This window comes from Pteropus alecto, unplaced genomic scaffold, assembly GCF_000325575.1.
Source record: "Pteropus alecto unplaced genomic scaffold, ASM32557v1 scaffold43, whole genome shotgun sequence".
Lineage (NCBI taxonomy): Eukaryota > Metazoa > Chordata > Mammalia > Chiroptera > Pteropodidae > Pteropus > Pteropus alecto.
In genome coordinates, this window is record NW_006435764.1 from 5,348,053 (window position 1) to 5,366,078 (window position 18,026).

The window sequence follows — 18,026 nt, forward strand, 5'->3', positions numbered from 1 at the left end:
CCTCTGTCCGTCCGCCTGTCCGCAGGCACTACCCGAGCCAGCCGAGCAGCCGGAGCCGTGGGCCGCGGGGGCGTCGCGGGCCCAAGTGAGTAGCGGTCCATGGAGGGAGGGCGGGAGCCGGAGTCTCGGCCGAGTAGGCGTCAGCGAGGAGCCAAGAGAGGCCTGCGCTCCTCTGCCCCCGCCACTGGGGGACCAGGCGGGGGCGGGGCGGCCCCAGGCGGGTGGGCCCCCAACCCCGGCCTGTGTGAGGAGTCGGCCCTCCGCCTTGGAAGGCTCCGGGGCTTCAAATGCGGTCCCAAGTGGGAGGCGGCTGGGGTCAGGGCTCTGAGTCCTGGTACAGGGAATGGGGCTGCCGTGGCAGAGGCGCCCTGACCCCTGCCAACCACCTCCCAGCCCCAGGATGCTCCCCTTCGCCTCCTGCCTCCCCGGGTCTCTACTGCTCTGGGCGCTGCTGCTGTTGCTCTTGGGGGCAGCGTCTCCCCAGGATTCGGAGGAGCCCGACAGCTACACGGTGGGGACCGTGGGGCCACTGGCCTGGGATGGGATGGGCAGGGACACAGAGAGCAGGATCCTGGGGTGGCTGCTGCTGGGGAAGATTCTCCCCTCCCCTGGTTGGTGGAGCAGCTGGGGCCATTGTTTGGAGCAGTCCCGGGAGGGTGGGCAGGCTCAGGGCCCTAGTCTTGGCCTGGTCAGTTGGAGGGGACAAGGGGTGAACACTGGCCACTGCTGGTCCCCTTGTAGGAATGCACAGATGGCTATGAGTGGGACCCCGACAGCCAGCACTGCCGGGGTGAGTGTGCCTGGGGAACTGACCCACCCCAGGAATGGGGAAGGGGATTGTAACCCCAGCTCCAAGAGCTGCAGCAGGAGCCGAGGGGCCTGTCCTCTGCCCAGCTCCATTTTGCCGAGGCCAGATATGGTTTTCTGCGGGCCAGCTTGCCTAGGGGTGGAGAAGCCATCCAGGTCCCTCCCTCTCAGGAGAAACCCAAGACACCCTGCCCCCACCTCTCAGTAGGCAGGAGAGCAACAGGGCACTGCCAGGAGGAGCACTCTCCGACCCAGCTCTGTCCCATCGAGGTCCCAGGAGGGGGCAGTGTCTTTGGGGGTGGGTAAGGAAAGTTTTGGGGAAGGATAGAGACTCTCTTGGGGGCAAGAGAATGGGGTGACTATAGGAACAGCCACCCCACCACCAGCCCTGGCAGGCCCTTGGGAGGGGTCCTGGGCAGACAGCCTTAGCTTGTTGAGAGGGTAGGCCCTGCCATGGTCGCACAGCTTAAAGAAGGCCGAGCTGGGCTCCTGCCTCCCACCCCCTCCATAGCCAGCCCAGGAGACTGGCTGTGCCCAGCAGGCCCCTCTCTGCAGATGTCAACGAGTGCCTGACCATCCCCGAGGCCTGCAAAGGGGAAATGAAATGCATCAATCACTACGGGGGCTACTTGTGCCTGCCCCGCTCGGCTGCCGTCATCAATGACCTGCATGGCGAGGGACCACCACCACCAGTGCCCCCTGCTCAACACCCCAACCCCTGCCCACCAGGCTATGAGCCTGATGAGCAAGAGAGCTGTGTGGGTGAGTGAGGGGTCACCCTGGAGCCAAGGGTTTCGGTCCTTCCAAGCGTCTTATCATTGCATCTTAAAAACTCAGACCTCATGTTCCTCCCTTGCTCAGAAGCCTCCTCTAGGCTGCTGGGGTAACATCCAGACCCTCACTTTGTGTGGGGCCCCGGTCCTTGTCCCACTGCCCCAGCCAGCCTCTGGGACCCTCCCCTCTATTGTGGCAGACACGCTGTAAGAGTCTGCCTCTCAGCCTCTGCCCCTGCCCACTCCCTGATCCATGTCTGGGTACCATGGATCTTGGAGGAGGGCTCTGGAATCAGTGCTCCAAGGCGTATGGTTTGGACCTTGATTCCCGTGCTTCCCCAGCAAGGGGTCCCACAGGTTAGGGGTGATTTTCCCATTGGCTCCCAGGCTGATAGACTGTCATTTGTGCTGCTGGGAAGGTCTAATCCACGTGTTCCTGTTTTGGGGGTGCATTACCCACACACTCATGTGAGTGGTTCCTGCCCTGTGTCCTCCAACACTGAGGTGTCGGGTGGGGTGGTGCATGAGCTCCCAGGCACGGACTGCGTGCTGTCTCCTGCAGATGTGGACGAGTGTGCCCAGGCCCTGCATGACTGCCGCCCCAGCCAGCAGTGCCACAACCTGCCTGGTTCCTACCAGTGCACCTGCCCCGATGGCTACCGCAAGATTGGGCCTGAATGTGTGGGTGAGTCTAGGAGCGGCCTCTCCAGTCCCTATTCTGTGCCCCTGGCCTGGCTCTCACCCTAGCACCTGAACCGCATTCCAACTCACCCCCCAGCTTCACCTCCAGGCCCCTGCCACCAGACATAGAACTTTAGGTGTACGTATGGACCCTGGCTGACCTGGCCCAGCCCCCAGACACAGACAAGACTGAGTGGGGAGGCCTTGAGTCTTACCCAGCTTGGGCCCCACCTGACTTCCGCCTCCTGCCCTCCTTCTCCTGCCTCCATCCCAGATATAGACGAGTGCCGCTACCGCTACTGCCAGCACCGCTGCGTGAATCTGCCCGGCTCCTTTCGCTGCCAGTGTGAGCCTGGCTTCCAGCTGGGGCCCAACAACCGCTCCTGTGTAGGTGAGGCTGGGCCGGGCCAGGCTCCTGGGTCCTGGGCAGGGTGGTGTGGGCTGGGGAGCTCCCTTCCTGACCAGTCCAGGGGAATGGGTGAAATAGTGGCTCTGGGCTGTTCCTTGGCTTTCACTCCTGTTTTTCCTGGCACCCCCAGATGTGAATGAATGTGACATGGGGGCTCCATGCGAGCAGCGCTGCTTCAACTCCTATGGGACCTTCCTGTGTCGCTGCCATCAGGGCTACGAGCTGCACCGGGATGGCTTCTCCTGCAGTGGTGAGAGCTCCACCCCTGCCAAGAGTTCCTCCATTGGTCCCAGGGCTTGTGTCTCCTGCCACACGGTCCTGCATTTGATGCCTCCATGTCTTGTCCATTCTGTGCCCATGTACCTCCCATGTAGTCCACCCCCAGCTGGTTGCAGAACTCCTGGCCTGGTGGGGAAGGCACAGAAGGGAGCAGTTAGGTTCCCTCTGAAGCTCAGTGAGGAGACTGAGCAAGGATGTGGGTGCCCCCTGCCCGGGAGTCAGGCTGACCTGTATCTGAATCCTGGATTAAGGCAAATCATTCTTCTCTCTAAACCCATTTATTCATCTGTAAAAGGGACTGTCTTGAGGATTAAGTGGGAAAATGACAACAGACAGTCTTTGTCAAGTCCCAAGCGATAACACTTGAAGTAAATACTATATATCCAGAACCTGCCCTGTGCAGACACTTCCCTTACGTACTTGGCCTCATTTAGTCCTGCCAACAATCCTATGAAGTATGATTGCAAAATGAGGACATTAACATCTCCTTCAAGGTTTATGGGGAGGATTATAAGAAAATAGTAAGCATAAAGTTCTTTAATGAAGTAAGGTTAAGTGACTTGCCCAAGGTCTCACAGCTAGGGTGAGATGGGGCCAGGGCTCCATCCCAACGTTCTCATTCCATGTCAAGTGGCCACGTACCCTGTTTATGTGATGCTCTGCTGCTAAGGCCCCGCTGGAACCTGGCTCAGTGGTAGGCAGCATGAGGGAAACCAGAGTAGAAAACCTGGCTCCTGCTGTGCAGTTCACAGTTGGCAGGAGGCAACTGTGCCTGGGCTGATCATGGGTTGCAGGAATTGGGCAAGTTACTGAAAAGCAGAGCAGACTGGGCCCAGAAGCCTCAGCTAGTGTAAACCACTCATTTTATTGACAGAGAAATTGAGGTTTCCAAAACTCAAGTCAGTAAGATGTAAAGCCAAGCCTCTAGGTTCCCAGTGCTTTCATTTTGTTTTCTTACAGTTCTGGGGCAAAGAGAGAGGTCTGTGAGCTGGGTGGTTTGGGCAGAATTTTGAATTGTTCCCCTACTGTGCTTTGCATGGCTTGTCCCATGCCCCCAACATGAGGCTGGGCTCCCTCCATAAACATTTGTGGGACTGAATTGAGAGGACTGCCCTTGACCCAGAGTCCTCATGTCCACTCTCCCTCAGATATCGATGAGTGCAGCTACTCCAGTTACCTCTGCCAGTACCGCTGTGTCAACGAGCCAGGCCGCTTCTCCTGCCACTGCCCGCAAGGCTACCAGCTGCTGGCCACACGCCTCTGCCAAGGTACAGGTTGCCCAGGGCAGGGTGGTGTCAGGGGTTGATGGCCTGACGTCTGGGTTCCAGCCCCTCTTCCCTGACAGACATTGACGAGTGTGAGTCTGGCGCACACCAGTGCTCTGAGGCCCAGACTTGTGTCAACTTCTACGGGGGTTACCGCTGTGTGGACACCAACCGTTGCGTGGAGCCCTATGTCCAGGTGTCTGACAAGTGAGTCAACTTGACGCTAGGCCCCCACGTGAACTACAACTCCCACAGGGCTCTGGGGCTGGCTGGCATTTATTAGGGCTGGTAAGTGCCCAGAGGGCTGATGTGAGTTGTAGTCTTTCACGGCTAAACTATGCACGCTTTATAGGAGTGGGAGAATCCTTTTGAGATTCCTAATTTTGGGGATGGGCCAAATTTGGGGATTGGGCAAGGACCTCATTTGTATCCGCATCTCGGGGTCCCTAGTCGCTGCCTCTGTCCGGCCTCCAACCCCCTGTGCCGGGAGCAGCCCTCGTCCATTGTGCACCGCTACATGAGCATCACCTCAGAGCGCAGCGTGCCGGCGGACGTGTTCCAGATCCAAGCGACCTCTGTCTACCCCGGCGCCTACAATGCCTTTCAGATCCGTGCGGGAAACTCGCAGGGGGACTTCTACATTAGGGTAAGGCTTTCCCCTACCCCCACCCCTCAAATGACATGCATAATCCAAAAGTGAATTCCAGGAAGCTTTAAGTGGGAGATTGTTTATGGCACCATGCCCCGCCTCTTCTCAAAGCCCCGCCCCCAGGAGGCAGAATTTCGGTAGAAAGGTAGGAGTGTTCCTTCCTAATTCCCTTGGTACAGACTACAGATTGTTAAATGCAGTTCTGATGAGGCACTCACACAGACACTGGGGTTTGAGTCTCCCCGACTGGTTTCCGTTTCTGGCCTCAATTTCTTCGGCCTTAGTACAAGAGACTGACACGAGATGCCTTCCAAGTTAACAGAGCAGGGACGCAGAAGGGCGGGCAGGTGGGGCTGGGCCTTGGAGAGAGAGGCAGCCGGGGTTGGTGGTGGGGCCTGGGGTCAGAGGTGCAGCTCTGCTGCTGGGGCTTTTCTGAGGGAGAGTCCAGGTCTGATTCGTAGTGAGAGGGGCAAGGGTCTGTCTGGTATCAGTGTTTGTTTTCTTTCTGAAATCGAATGCTTAGAAGGGGAATCTGCCTGCTCCAGGCCACCAAAGGCCCCACCAGTCCCCAAAGCCTCACGCCTGGCCCTGAATCATCAGTTGACTTTGGTTAGACAAAAGAACTAGCTGGAAAGTGTGGGAAGAGCACCAGTGGGAGATTTCTGAGGACAGGAGCCTGGGTACTGGAAAGACGAGATGGCAAGAGTGCCGTGGAGCCAGACGAGAGCCTGGGGTCACAGCCTGGCCGGGCTCTCTATCCACTTCACGCCCGAACGGTGCAAAGCATGGGGCAGGGAGGTGAGGCTTGGGAGGGTCCTGGCCCATAGGTTGATGCAATCTACATGTCCCCCCACCTGTTGTGCCCTGCAGCAAATCAACAATGTCAGCGCCATGCTGGTCCTCGCCCGGCCTGTGACGGGCCCCCGGGAGTATGTGCTGGACCTCGAGATGGTAACCATGAACTCCCTCATGAGCTACCGGGCCAGCTCTGTACTGAGACTCACCGTCTTCGTGGGGGCCTACACCTTCTGAGGCGTGGGGGGTGCCCTCAGGGAGGGGGAGGTCCCTGTAGCCAAGGAGCCTGGGGCTCAGGGATGACTGTTCTGCTAAAAGAAAAGATGCTATTGTGAAGGGTAGACAGAGAAAGGCAATAAAGGGAGAAAGAAGGAGTCCTGGTGGCTGAGGTGGGTGGGAAACCCTGTAGGGAACCCCAGACTGGGGACAGGGCCAGGCTTGTGGGAGGCGAGCCAAGTCCACCTAAAGCAGGGTCAGCTCAGGCCCGAGGGAGCCCCACTGATGGGAGCTGTGTCCCCAAGGCTGGGATTGGTCTATGGACCACGGGCATCAGAACTGCCGTGAGAAAGGAGGAGGTAATAATGCTGCAAACTCCAGGCCCTCGCAAGAATCTGGGCTCGGCTGGTTTGCAGGGAGCCTGAGAAAGCCCGCTCTGCACAGTGCCAGGAGGCCCTGGGTTTCGACCTGAGCTTGGCCTCAAACTATCAATTTGGATAAACCCTAGTAGCTCCCTGGGCCTCAGTTTTCCAATCCATATAATGAGGCAATTGGGCTGTTAAAGCTTTTCAAACTTTTTCTTTTCCAAGCTACAGGACCTTTTATCAAAGGAAATTTTGTTTGATCAGGGACCCCCTGAGGATATAAACTAGATTCGAAGTTGCAAACGCCTCCCTGCCAGTCTCAGTGCCCTGCCTGGGAACCCCAGGGTCCTCAGTTTAAAAACCACTGGGCCCAGTGGGCTCCCCAGTTCCTGCCTGGATATTTTACAAAGCCCTGGGGATTGGTATTTCTTCCATAACACATAAAGCTGCAAACATGTAGATTTTTATTATAGCCCATAAGATTCTGGTTAAAAGGCTAGCTAATGAAGGAAGGTGAGAGTTAGGGTCTGTCTTGTGACACAGTTCAGGTCAGGGGGCTGTAGCTGCAGTAGAGCTGGGACAAAGTCCTGCTCAGAGCGGGCCCCAGATTCCTGCGTGAAAAGAAAGGCTAATGAGAGTCAGGTCCCGGTGACAGCAACTTCGGGCCCAGCCACCCGCTCTCGCGAGGCCGTCTCGTGCCTCACCTCTGCAGTCGCCCACACTTGACAGTGCTCAGCAGCATCTCCTGTTCCTTGGGGGTGGCACAGGCATCGTAGGCGGCCAGCAGACTGGAGGTGGAGGGGGGTGTTTGAGTTTCTAAGGCCTGACAATGGCTGAATGCTGGCCCATCTGAGCAACTTGGGCCAAAGTCATGGGAGACAGGCAGGAAGCGGTCAGCAAGGATTAAAGGAGTCAGGGTCACTGCCGCCCTGTCTGAGGCTAGCAGTCGAGGTCCTGCTCCATCCCGCTCGTCCTCCCTCTGTGCTCCTGCAAATGTTCTCCAAGTTCCTGGCCAAGTCTTCACGGCCCAACCCCCTCTTCCAGGATGCCTTCTCCGCTGCACCAGGTGGGGTGTCTCCCTCTCTCCTGCGGGCTCCTCCAACACCTGAGATACTACTTAGTCCTGAGTGGCACTGTCTCTTTCACTACCCAACCTCCATGGACTCCCCAGGGTTCAGATGAACCTGTCTATCTCTTGGTCTACACGGCCTTCACAGAACCAGACCCAGACAAAGCACTGGTTGAGCTGAATTCCACGTAGGGAAGGCAGGTGCAGTGGACCTGAGGGGCTCTGTGGAGGCCTACCTGGCGGGGGTGCTGTACCGATCCACCAGGGCTGCTGCCTTCTCCCCACTCACTCCTCGCACTTGCATCAGCTGCCGGGCAAAGACCTCCCTCACGGACTGGGCCTGGGATCAGGGCGGACTGTGTCAGGGGCGGTCTGTGGCCAGACCGTGGGAGGAGCTGGGCAAATGCACTACCTTGTTCTTGATGGCTCCAGCGTTGAAGTCACTGAAGGTGAGGAGTGAGCAGAGAGGGTTTGGGGAGGGCCCAGACCCCGATACAGGGTCCCCTGGGGTTCCCCAGGGGCGACTGCATAGCGTGTGGCCCTAAGGAGAGAAGAGACTGAGGCCAGGCCAGAGCTCTAGGGAAAACCGCCCCCAGCCAGTCCTTGCCCAATCCTCGGCCTCAGTGGGCCAGCCTGAGAAATAGGGATCTCACTCACCTTGACTTCCTTAGGGAAGGCAGGGCCCAAATAAGGGAACAGTGCCAGAAAGGCGCACCTGCTCACCTGGTAGAGTCTCTCCAGGCCCCGTGTCAAGAGGGCCAGGTAGGCAGCTGACTCTTTAATGTCTGCTGTACGCTTCACAAAGAAGCCATCGATGACCTGGCAAAGAGAACCCAACAGAGAGGTGGCTCCTAGCCTGAGCCACAGACCACGGGGTCCCTGCCAGCTCAGCCCTGCCCTCCCAGCTCACCTGAGTGTTGGTGACAGCCTGCAGTAGTGTGCTCTCAGGAAGGCTGAGGTTGTGCACTGAGCCATGCTCCTCCACCAGGTACACTCTGTGCCCCAGGCCACAGCGCTTCAGCCGGAACTAGGGGGGTGGAGACAGGGATGGGGAGGGTCAGGCCTGGATGCCCTTAAGCTGGGCCATCCATCATGTCACACATTGTCATGGGACCCCGGGTCCCACCAATTCACCTCCTTGCCCTCCCTAGCCTCCACCTCAGAGTGGCCTCCACACCTCTGTTCGTGCTGTTACTCTTGCATGAAAAGCCCATTCTCCATCTTTGAATGATGCCCATTCTTTAAGCCTCCTTCAGCCTATTGCGGCCTGACTCTGGGGTCAGCCCCATAGCCAGGACCAAGATACAGCCACTGTGGTTCCACTCCTGGAGCTTTGGGCATTGTTTTCATCAGACTACAGGGGCTAGACACCCCAGTAGTCTTTAACATGCTCCACAGCCCAGACAGGTACCCTGCACACCTGCTGTACCCCTGGAGGGGCCCGACGAGGTCTGATCTCAGGGCTGCCCGGCAGCAGCTCTAATGGGGTATGCCTGGAGTTGTGGGAGCTCTGCCTTGAAGCCACCCAGAAGTGCCCCTGGATTCCTCCTGACCCCCAGAGCAGGCAGGGAGCAGGGGGTGTGGTGAGGCCAGTAAAGGAACCTTTTGCTCCCGGAAGCGGCCATCAATGATGCTGCTGCACAAGTCATCCATCCGCTTGCGCTCCACGATGTGGTCCAGGACTAGTTCCCCAGGTCGCGCTGCCAAGAGGCCAAGAAGGATCCTGTTGGCTCACGTCCCTCACCCACCATGCTCTGCCTCACACCCACCTGCCTGTCTATGCCCCTTACCCGGGTCTCTGGGCCTGGTCTCTTGTGCCACCCACACGAAGTCCCCGACGTGCAGCTTGCGCACCATGTGGGCCACGTGCAGCCGCTGCAGCTGGCGGATCAGCTCTGGTCTGTGCCCTGCCCTGGAATCGCAAAGTGAGGGGCATAGGTCATGGCAGGCCAGTGCTGCCCCTGGCATCTCCCTCACTTCCGCCCACCTTACTCACCCCTTGGTCTCGCCTATGTCCACACACAACAGCACCCTGTACTCTCCAGGCCTCAGCTCCAGCAGCTGCTGCTGGACACTGCCTTCGCTGGCGCCACTGGAGGGGGGGCAGGAGGGGGTGGTGTGTGTGAAGCCAGAACCCCAGTGCCAGGGCAGTCTCCCTCCAAACCCAGTGGAAGTGGGGCACCCACAGCTCAGCTGCAGGTGATGGAGATAGGGGTGGGGCGTTGGCCTCACTCCTGCTCCCCTTTTCTCTGCACCCCCCTTTCTGTCCCCCCACTCCTCACAGCTCAGCTGAAACCAATCCTGGCACTTCTGGCGCCGCTGCAGAGGGCTCCTCTGGCCCGATGCCCACATTCAGTGAGCTCAGGGCCTCTGACTCGGCCAGCTTCTGGGCCAGCTCCAGACCCTCCGAGGTCAATGAGTACCTGGCAGGCGGAGGAAACGAACACAGATCCCCCTTCTTCACTCATACCTGGCAGGCTCCCCTGCCTGTCCCCAGCTAGGCTGGCCTCACCACCCCCTTGGCGAGCCTGCACGAATAAGTCCAGTGGCTTCCACTGTCACCTCCCTAGGGCTATGTTCCTGCCCCTCAGATCAGTGTCTGGTAGATCTGACCAGGGCCATTTCTCAGGTCTGCAATACGTCTCAAACTCTCCTCTCTCTGGGCTGCCTTTCCTGCATCTCTACCCTGCGGATTCTAAGAGGTGTCAAATACCATGTCCTCAGCAAAGCCCTTCTGCTCCTCCAATAATCTGTGGCACTTCCCCACCCCCCACTACTTAGTCTCAGATCTTGGTACTCCAACAGTGTTGGCTCCTGAGGGCAAGGCCTCCCTTCCCCAGCCTCAACAGCATGAGGCCTGGGAATTGCTGGGTGACTGTGGACCCCATTCAGAATATCATGTATGCGCCTACTCCTTGCCTCCTGTATCCCCTGCAGTCGGCCCCACCTGGCTGGCTGGTGTGTCCTGAGAACCAGGTTCCTGTGGAGGAGGGAGCGGAGGGCTGGCCAGGTTCGAGCATTTCCAGGGGCCACCTGTCCAGAGGGAGGAGACCCATAGCCCCTGGTGCTACTATGTGTCCAATTCCCTGGGCCCCACACCACAGCTTGCTCCCGAGAAGGGCAGCCTCTCGTGGGCTTAAGGTCAGACCCAGAGCCACGCGGCCACATCCTTCCCCACCTCAGGGCTCACCCCAGAAGGCTTCTGGGCACACCTCTGCAGCAGCTCCTCCTTGGTTAGGAAGCTGTGGCCACCAGGATTCTGTAACCAAGGCAGAAATGTAACCAAGGTAGGTGCAGTACCTGGACCAGTCTCCTCCTGGAGCCTCATGCCCCACTGCCTCAGTTCCCCTGACTCAGGGGGTAGCAAGGCACTCACCAGGTGTTCTCTATAGAGCAAGAGCAGTATGGCCCGGGCTCCGGAGTGCCGAGCTGGCCAGAAACTGCCAGAGCCTCCCGCCTTAGGCTGGGCCAGAACCTGAAAGGTACAAAGGGGCTTTGAAAACAAAAGCCTGCCAGCCAGCCATTGCAGACTCAATCCATGACAGGGCTGAGGTTCAAGTTCTATCTCAACAGGCCGCTTGGCCCTGGACAAGTCACGCAGCTGCCTCTCAGTTTCCACAGCTGTAAAATAGGACAGATGATGGGATGACCTGCAAAGCTGGGATGAGAAGGTGGAGAATTGTGGGGTGGTGTAATCTCCTTGGTCCAGCCTCAGTTCTGCCACCCACTGCAGGACTCAGTAACAGCAACCCCCACAGTTTACTGGGCTTGGCCCCCTAAATAGCTTGATTATGAACTCTCTCAATGGACTATTATCAATCCAGAGACCCATCTACAAGTAAGAAAACGAAGTATCAGAAGAAGTCAGTCATTTGCCTAAGGCGAGGTATCACTGGTGGGGAGATCTGGACCCAGGCCTGCAAAGCCTCCCAAACCAGAAAAATCTTACTCCTGATGCTCTCACTTTCCCTGCCACCCCCCTTGCCCCCTCCTCACTGGCATGGAAGAGTCCTGGACTTCAGCAGGTGACCTTTCTGGGGCTGGATTCTTGGCTCCAGATGAACCAGGGGCATGGTCGCCTGCTGGAGCAGAAGAGAGTCAATCCCGGACCCTACCGAATCCAGCAGCTGGGAAGGTCTGGGACGCTGCCAGCTCGGGTGGTTAAGTGAGAACAGAGAGGTTCCGAGAGCCGGCCACTAGCTCGAGGTCAGTCAGTAACTTGGACAGGAATAGGGCGCTTGAAGCTAAGGTACCCCAAGTGGTTATGGAGGCTGCATTGCGGAAGGCTCAGGGGACCACCGACCGCTGCCCCCAGTGCTCACCGCCGGATGATTCGTGCTGCTGCAGCCGCTGATCCAACATCCGGCAGAGCCCGTCTCCGAAGTGCCGTAGAATCTTAGCTTCTTTGCCGCTGCGCAGGGGCAGTGGGTAACGCCGGAGGGAGCGCAGCGCCTGGCGGGGGCAGGAAATACCCTATCTTGTCAGGGGGGTCCTCTGGCTCGGCCAGCATCTATCCCCATCAGGACCGACGAGACCCACCTTCTGAAACACGAATTGCGTGCGGCGCCCCCTGCTGGCTGCCTCGTCTCGCCACTCGGTCAGCCACCGTACGAAGAGCGGGTTGGGGCAAACCGGCAGCGGGCGTTTCCGGCCCAGGCGGACCGGCGCCGCCATAAGCCCCAGGACTGGTTCTTTGGCGCCTCACGCCGGCGGTACTGAGACGCCGCCAGTTTTGGAGAGAGGATTCGAACACCTGGCTCTGGCGGGTGAGGGCGGGACCTCTTAAATCACGTGGTCCCACGAGGGGCACTAACTAGAGGATAGCCTCCCTCTGCCCTCCCCGCCCGTGCACTACTCTAAGTGGTTGTTGCGGAGGACAGTCTCTAAGACTTTCGCCCCTTCGGCCCTCCCGGCCAGGACTAGCCTTTTGGACGCGCCCAACCCAGGCTCCCCGAGCCTTGACCCGCCCCTTCCGTCCATCCCAGATTCTAGAGGACATTTGTGCCAGCGAAAGGCGGACAGCGCCCTCAAGTGGCTGGGAGGGCTGGCTGGAGCGGTGCTTAACTAAGTAACCTGAGGCTGTCAGTTTCAGCTTCGCCCAGCGAAGGAGGCTGAAGAGTGACCGGCTTTCGTGAAGAGCCTGAAAGGTCGGGGGTGGGAGACAAACGGGTGCAGGTATATTTGCAGGAGAGATATTTAGGACGGGTTACAGGGGATGAGGACACCAAGATAACGCAGAAGGAGCAGAAGGACCCTCCGAGGAAATGGCGACCCCTACGAGCTGGCGAAGGGGGGCGGCGACGCAGGGCAGTGGGGGAGGGGTGTGAAGTCGGGGATGTGCAGAGAAGACCAAAACTAGTAAGACCGGCGGAGGGGGACAGAGAACAAGTAGAAGGGGGACAAGTAGGAGGTGCTGGACATCCTGGCAGGTCGGGGGCTGGCTGAGATGGGCACGTGGTTGGATCTGGGTGAGCAGGCTGGGGTAAGAAGCCTGGACAAGGGTGGGAGAACACTTCGCCGTTTTACTCATTGGAAGTGGGGACCCTCGGGGAGGTTTAAGATGTAATCTGCGAAGAGGTCCTAGGTTGAGGGTCACGCATGGAGGAATTGAGCACAAGGGGCTCGCCTGAGAATTGGAGAAGCACCAGCAGTCATACCGGAAGTCGCGAGGTGGTAGTCGGGGACCTTCGAGGCGCGCCAGGCCCGCCCCTTCAGACTCCGCCCAGCTACGACCCAGCCCCTCCAGCCTACTCCGTTCTCCCGCCTCCCGCCTGACGCTGCCTTATAAGGAGCCTCCAGCTAGTGTTAGTGTTGGTCCCGCCCACTCTAGTGTCTTGTCCTAATAAGGACAACTAGGGCATCCCGCAGCTAGGGGCGGGCGGGAGTGCGTCTCCAGGGTAACTACGATATTCCCCTCCCCCTCCTCGTTGCTCCTGGAAACTTCAAAGCTCGAAGGTGGGACCAGTTTCCTCTTCTGGCAGGTTCGCTAGCGGGAGGCGGGGGGTTCGAGCTGTCGCCTTCACCTGGGGCTGCCCGTAGCTTGCTCGGTGGGCGAGCGGTGCGGCGAAATGTCCCCGACTACAACCCCCAGTGTGCTCTGCGAAGTACTCCACTCCCGGGTAGCGCTCCCGGGTCTTGAAGACCGGGTTCTAGCTCTTCAATTACACCCTTTATTCCGTTTATAGAATAAATAGCCCTAATTCCTTGTTTGGGACCCTTGTCTCCTATTCCTTCACAGTGAGGCCATAGTCATTGTTTGAGGCCAATGAAAGCTTCCGAAGTCCCCCAACCTAGTTTCTTTTTGTGAAGCTAGCCTCAATTTTGCGGGCATTAACCATATGCCTGGTTATAAACTCGAGGGATTAAAGTCCGATTTAAGACACATTTCCTCTTTTCACTGTCTAGTAAAAGGCACATAACCCTTTAATTGAATGCACAAACCCCTGCACGTCTTTATTGCCTCGTGAATTTGCCATTTAAAAGGACAAACTTTTCAAAGATTTCCTTGTAGCCTTTCCTTTATGTTTTTCTCTTATTTTATTGAAATTGCATATGGCCTTTTCTAAAGAGACGAGTAGCTTTGCACATGGTGGGTGCTCAATGATTATTGAAGGCGCCTTATACATGCAATTTTCCTTGCTCAAGGACTGGGTAGTTGCTTCAATTCAGAAAAGCAAAATACTAATAAACTCAAAACCTTCAGACCAAGGGATCTAGAAAGTGCCAAGATGGATCTTAAGGAAACCGTTTCACAACCGCGTGAAGGGCCCCGAAATAGAGGCTATTTTTCGGTTCATATTACTGAGCACAGGGGCCTTTCCTAGCACAGAGCGTTTCCTGGGAAATTCGACCAATGGGCGCGCTCTGCGTGCCATATGCCCGCCTCTCTCGGCGGTCTCGGACTACATTTCCCGGTATGCAATGTGGCACTGGGAGGACAGCGGACGAAAAAGACTGTTACCCAGCGAGCCCCGAGGACGGCGCAGATCCTTTGGACTTCATTTCCCGTCGGCCTGCAGTGGGAGCGCCGGAAGCCCGCCCCGCCCCTCATTGTGCGGCTCATACTAAACGGAAGGGGCCGGGAGAGGCCGCGTTCAGTCGGATCCCGGCAGCAGCTGCAGCGGCTCTTCTCTTCTCTGGCTCTCTTTGCTATCTCCTTTTTGCTTCCGGAAACATGGTGAGCGCCGGCCACAGTGCCTGAACGGAGGCAGCTGCGAGTCGGATGTCTGTGCGCGCGGGAGGGAACAGGGAGCGACATCCGCATCCCCTCCCCCAGCGCCCGGGGCGCGATGAGGGTCTCGTGCTGAGGGGCGGGAGGCGCCGGCACGCGCGTGCGCGCACGCGGGCGCCTGGGAGGGCCCGCTCGGAAGTCGCACGCGCGCCCCCCGGTCTCCCTCCCCCTCCCCCATCCCGCTGGTGCGCCCGCGCGGACACTAGCCGTGGGGGAGGGGTCCGTGGCGCGCGCTCGCTCCTCGCCGAGCTGTCGGTGGCGCGCGCCGCGGCTGGTGAAGCGAGTCGGTTCACGAGAGCGCGCGCTCGACGGGAGCACGCGGCATCCGAACCTGGCCCGGGGGCGGCGAAGGAAAAGCGCGCGAGCGGTCTCGGCGCGCGCGCGCCCCACCCAAGGGCTGTTCCTGTCTCTTCGTCACCCTCCCTCGGCAGGCTGGTCTGTCTCGAGAGCAGGTGGCAGGGATGCCTGCACCCGGGAGGGGCGGGGGCGGCGCGCTAGTGGGGCATGCGTGGGCGTCTGGGATTAAGGGCTTGCACCGCGCAACAAGGAGCGGATCCCTCAGAGGCAATGGCCCTGCCCCGGAGCGAGCGAGCGAGCCCACAAAGCGATCTGAGTTCTCCGCCTTGTGTGCCGGGTAAAGGCTAGGACCGTGCTGTCGGCCGGCGCGTGCGCACACGGTCAGGCCTGGCCGCTGGGCCCGAAGCCCTGGACAAGCGGGGCTGTCGGCTTTCCCGGATGGGGCCTGAGGGAGGAGCCGAGTTTAGGGAAGTGACCCAGGCGGGCACCGCCCGGAAATCACCCCGCCCCCTGGGTTCGGCCCGAGGGCTGCGAGAGCCGAAAGTTGTGTAACTTGCCCGGGCTTCGGCCCGCAGCCGAGGTGGCTGTTGTGCCGGCCAATAAAGGCGATTCTTCGGGGTTGAGGCCCTGGAGATGCTCCTGCCCCCGGGTAAGGGTTTTTCTTGGGGAGGGGGCTGAACCTGGCGGAGCTCTTCCCCGCATATTCCGGAAGCGGCTGAGTCACGTGGCCGGCTTCCTCTGCAGTTCCGGGAGAGGGGGCGCGGCAGATTTCACTGTGGACGGTCGCTGACTTTTTGGAATAGGGTGTCCCCAAGCACGACCCAGAATAGAAGTTTAAAGAGCTCTGAAGGTCCGTGGGCACTTGAGTTTGGCCTGTTTCAACGACTTCGGGGCCTTAATTTTTTCCAGAGGACGGGGTTAACTGGGGGGTTGTAATTCTTGCTTTGCTTAAGGAAGGAAAACTCCAGCAGAGAAGATAGTTCGTGTAATCATTGCATTGAGCAGTTCTGTTGAACTTGTTAGAGCTGTTGAACATCTTTGGTGTCCCCTCTAGCATTGTAGGATCCTGGTTCTCTTTGTATAAGGTGACTGTGACCTGGGGGTCTTCGATTCACTTCGTCTATCTGAAGTTCCGAGTTAATGGTTTTATCGAAAAGTTGAGATTGAGTATAGTGAGTAGGAAACGGGTCAGTTGCCTGTGAATTCTAATTCTGGGTTCACGGCTCAGCCAAGGTTCTCCTCATAGTTTTGGCCTGTAAGATGCTGGGGTGGAGAGGAACAGTGCTGAATTAGGTGATTAGAGGTCTCACTTCTATGGCTGCCATTTTGGGGTTGTGCCTCATCTAGTTTTTTGAAAGTGGCTGAGTGAGAAAATAAGGACGTTGTTTTGGGGAAGGGGATAAACAACCTTTTGGGGCTGAGGACTATAGTATGTTGGCATCCAGATGCATCTTCCGAGGAAGCAGAGAGACTACAGGGAGAGTCCCAGAAACCTTTTCCTTATGAGATGTATGTGTGGCTTGTCCCTCAGGCCTCCGGTGTGGCTGTTTCTGATGGAGTCATCAAAGTGTTTAATGACATGAAGGTGCGCAAGTCGTCGACACCAGAAGAGGTGAAGAAGCGCAAGAAGGCGGTGCTCTTCTGCCTGAGTGAGGACAAGAAGAACATCATTCTGGAGGAGGGCAAGGAGATCCTGGTAGGTGACGTGGGCCAGACTGTGGATGACCCGTACGCCACCTTTGTGAAGATGCTTCCGGACAAGGACTGCCGCTATGCCCTCTATGATGCAACCTATGAGACCAAGGAGAGCAAGAAGGAGGACCTGGTGTTTATCTTTTGGTAAGCTCCTCATGCAGGCACCTGTTCGTCGTCACCTGTCCTAGCTCTGCCCCACCCCAACCCCTTTCTTAGGATGAGAACTCAGGCTCCTGATTAACCATTGGTCTTTGTGGTCTTTGGGGTGTGAGGGGAATGTTGTAACGAAACACTTGTCAGTGAGGAACTTGATAAAAGCTTGAATGCTAGGAGCCAGCGCAAGTGGCGTAGTCATCAATTGCTTGAGGGCACTGGCTAGACTCGGAGGGGACTTTGCTGTAAGTTCTCTGTTTCCCTCCAGGGCCCCTGAGTCTGCACCCCTTAAGAGCAAAATGATCTATGCCAGCTCCAAGGACGCCATCAAGAAGAAGCTGACAGGTAAGGGCCAGCTTTGATAGTGCCACATGCCTTTCTGCTCAGGCCTTGGCTGTAGGGCGGGGTGACTCCTCCCCTTCCTGGCCTGTTTGGAAGGTAACCTTGTTCCTTCCATCTGTTCTGATTGGCTCCCTCCCAGCCATCAACTCCCCGCCACCACCCCAATGTTTCCTGCTCACAGATGCTCCCTTTTTCCCCACAGGGATCAAGCATGAATTACAAGCAAACTGCTATGAGGAGGTCAAGGACCGCTGCACTCTGGCAGAGAAGCTGGGGGGCAGTGCCGTCATCTCCCTGGAGGGCAAGCCTTTGTGAGCCCCCTCCAGCCCCCTGCGTGGAGCATATGGCAGCCCCAGACCTGCCTGTGGGGGTTGCAGGCTGCCCCCTTCCTGCCAGACCGGAGGGGCTGGGGGGATCCCAGCAGGGGGAGGGCAGTCCCTTCACCCAGTTGCCAAACTGCCCCCCACCCCCTGGACCTCCCTCCTTTCTCCACCCCTGACGGTTCTGGCCTTCCCAAACTGCTTTTGATCTTCTGATTCCTCTTGGGTTGAAGCAGACCAAGTTCCCCCCAGGAACCCCAGATTGGGGGGGCCTGTATTTTTTTTAACGACATCCCAACTCCCCACCTATCCCTCCCCTTTCCCGTGCTGCCAACTTCTAACCGCATTAGTGACTCTGTGCTTGTCTGTTTAGTTCTGTGTATAAATGGAATGTTGTGGAGATGACCCCTCCCCACGCTGCCTGGTTCCCTTCCCCTTTTCCACCTGGTCACGGCCATTTATGGGAACAGGACGAGTAAGGAATGACCTTCAATTAAAAAAGAAAAAAAGACAATAAAAAGGCTCACTAATAGAATATTTGTTTCAGGGTTGGGGTTCAGGGGACCTTGTGGGGGAAGTAGGTTGGGAAAATGAGCCTCTCTTTTCTATACCCTCACTGGCCTCAGTGACTGGCTCAGCCTCTCTTGACGGCATGCATACCCTCCAGGTGGTACCGCAGT

The 18,026-nt window shown here is 57.9% G+C and overlaps 3 protein-coding genes across 10 annotated transcripts; 2 read left to right on the plus strand and 1 right to left on the minus strand.

The window, feature by feature from the left end:
- Window positions 1-6: 6 nt before the first annotated feature.
- On the plus strand, window positions 7-6,541 carry EFEMP2 (EGF containing fibulin extracellular matrix protein 2). The gene is made up of 11 exons (XM_006911090.3): window positions 7-85; window positions 394-511; window positions 742-790; window positions 1,363-1,569; window positions 2,143-2,265; window positions 2,536-2,652; window positions 2,801-2,920; window positions 4,098-4,217; window positions 4,295-4,421; window positions 4,665-4,860; window positions 5,734-6,541. Exons 2-11 carry the CDS (start codon window positions 401-403, stop codon window positions 5,893-5,895), a joined length of 1,332 nt encoding a protein of 443 aa, XP_006911152.1. The 5' UTR covers window positions 7-85; window positions 394-400; the 3' UTR covers window positions 5,896-6,541.
- A 145-nt stretch (window positions 6,542-6,686) lies between these two features.
- On the minus strand, window positions 6,687-12,936 carry MUS81 (MUS81 structure-specific endonuclease subunit). Of its 8 annotated transcripts, none has more exons than XM_025046163.1 (16): window positions 11,848-12,936; window positions 11,631-11,760; window positions 11,305-11,390; window positions 10,685-10,783; window positions 10,521-10,567; window positions 10,228-10,341; window positions 9,591-9,731; window positions 9,305-9,400; window positions 9,099-9,220; window positions 8,911-9,008; window positions 8,219-8,335; window positions 7,966-8,127; window positions 7,721-7,849; window positions 7,545-7,648; window positions 6,944-7,096; window positions 6,687-6,850 (listed from the first exon to the last, which is right to left on the minus strand). In XM_025046163.1, exons 1-16 carry the CDS (start codon window positions 11,980-11,982, stop codon window positions 6,784-6,786), a joined length of 1,800 nt encoding a protein of 599 aa, XP_024901931.1. In that variant the 5' UTR covers window positions 11,983-12,936; the 3' UTR covers window positions 6,687-6,783. The 8 variants fall into 8 exon arrangements, with proteins under 8 accessions (XP_024901931.1, XP_024901932.1, XP_024901937.1 ...); XM_025046164.1 differs by having other exon boundaries at window positions 11,305-11,387; window positions 11,848-12,935; XM_025046169.1 differs by having other exon boundaries at window positions 6,944-7,027; window positions 11,848-12,308.
- Window positions 12,937-13,965: 1,029 nt separating this feature from the next.
- On the plus strand, window positions 13,966-17,881 carry CFL1 (cofilin 1). Its single transcript, XM_006911093.3, has 4 exons — window positions 13,966-14,485; window positions 16,368-16,675; window positions 16,953-17,029; window positions 17,229-17,881. The coding sequence occupies exons 1-4, from the start codon at window positions 14,162-14,164 to the stop codon at window positions 17,339-17,341; spliced, it is 822 nt and encodes a 273-aa protein (XP_006911155.1). The 5' UTR covers window positions 13,966-14,161; the 3' UTR covers window positions 17,342-17,881.
- Window positions 17,882-18,026: the final 145 nt, after the last annotated feature.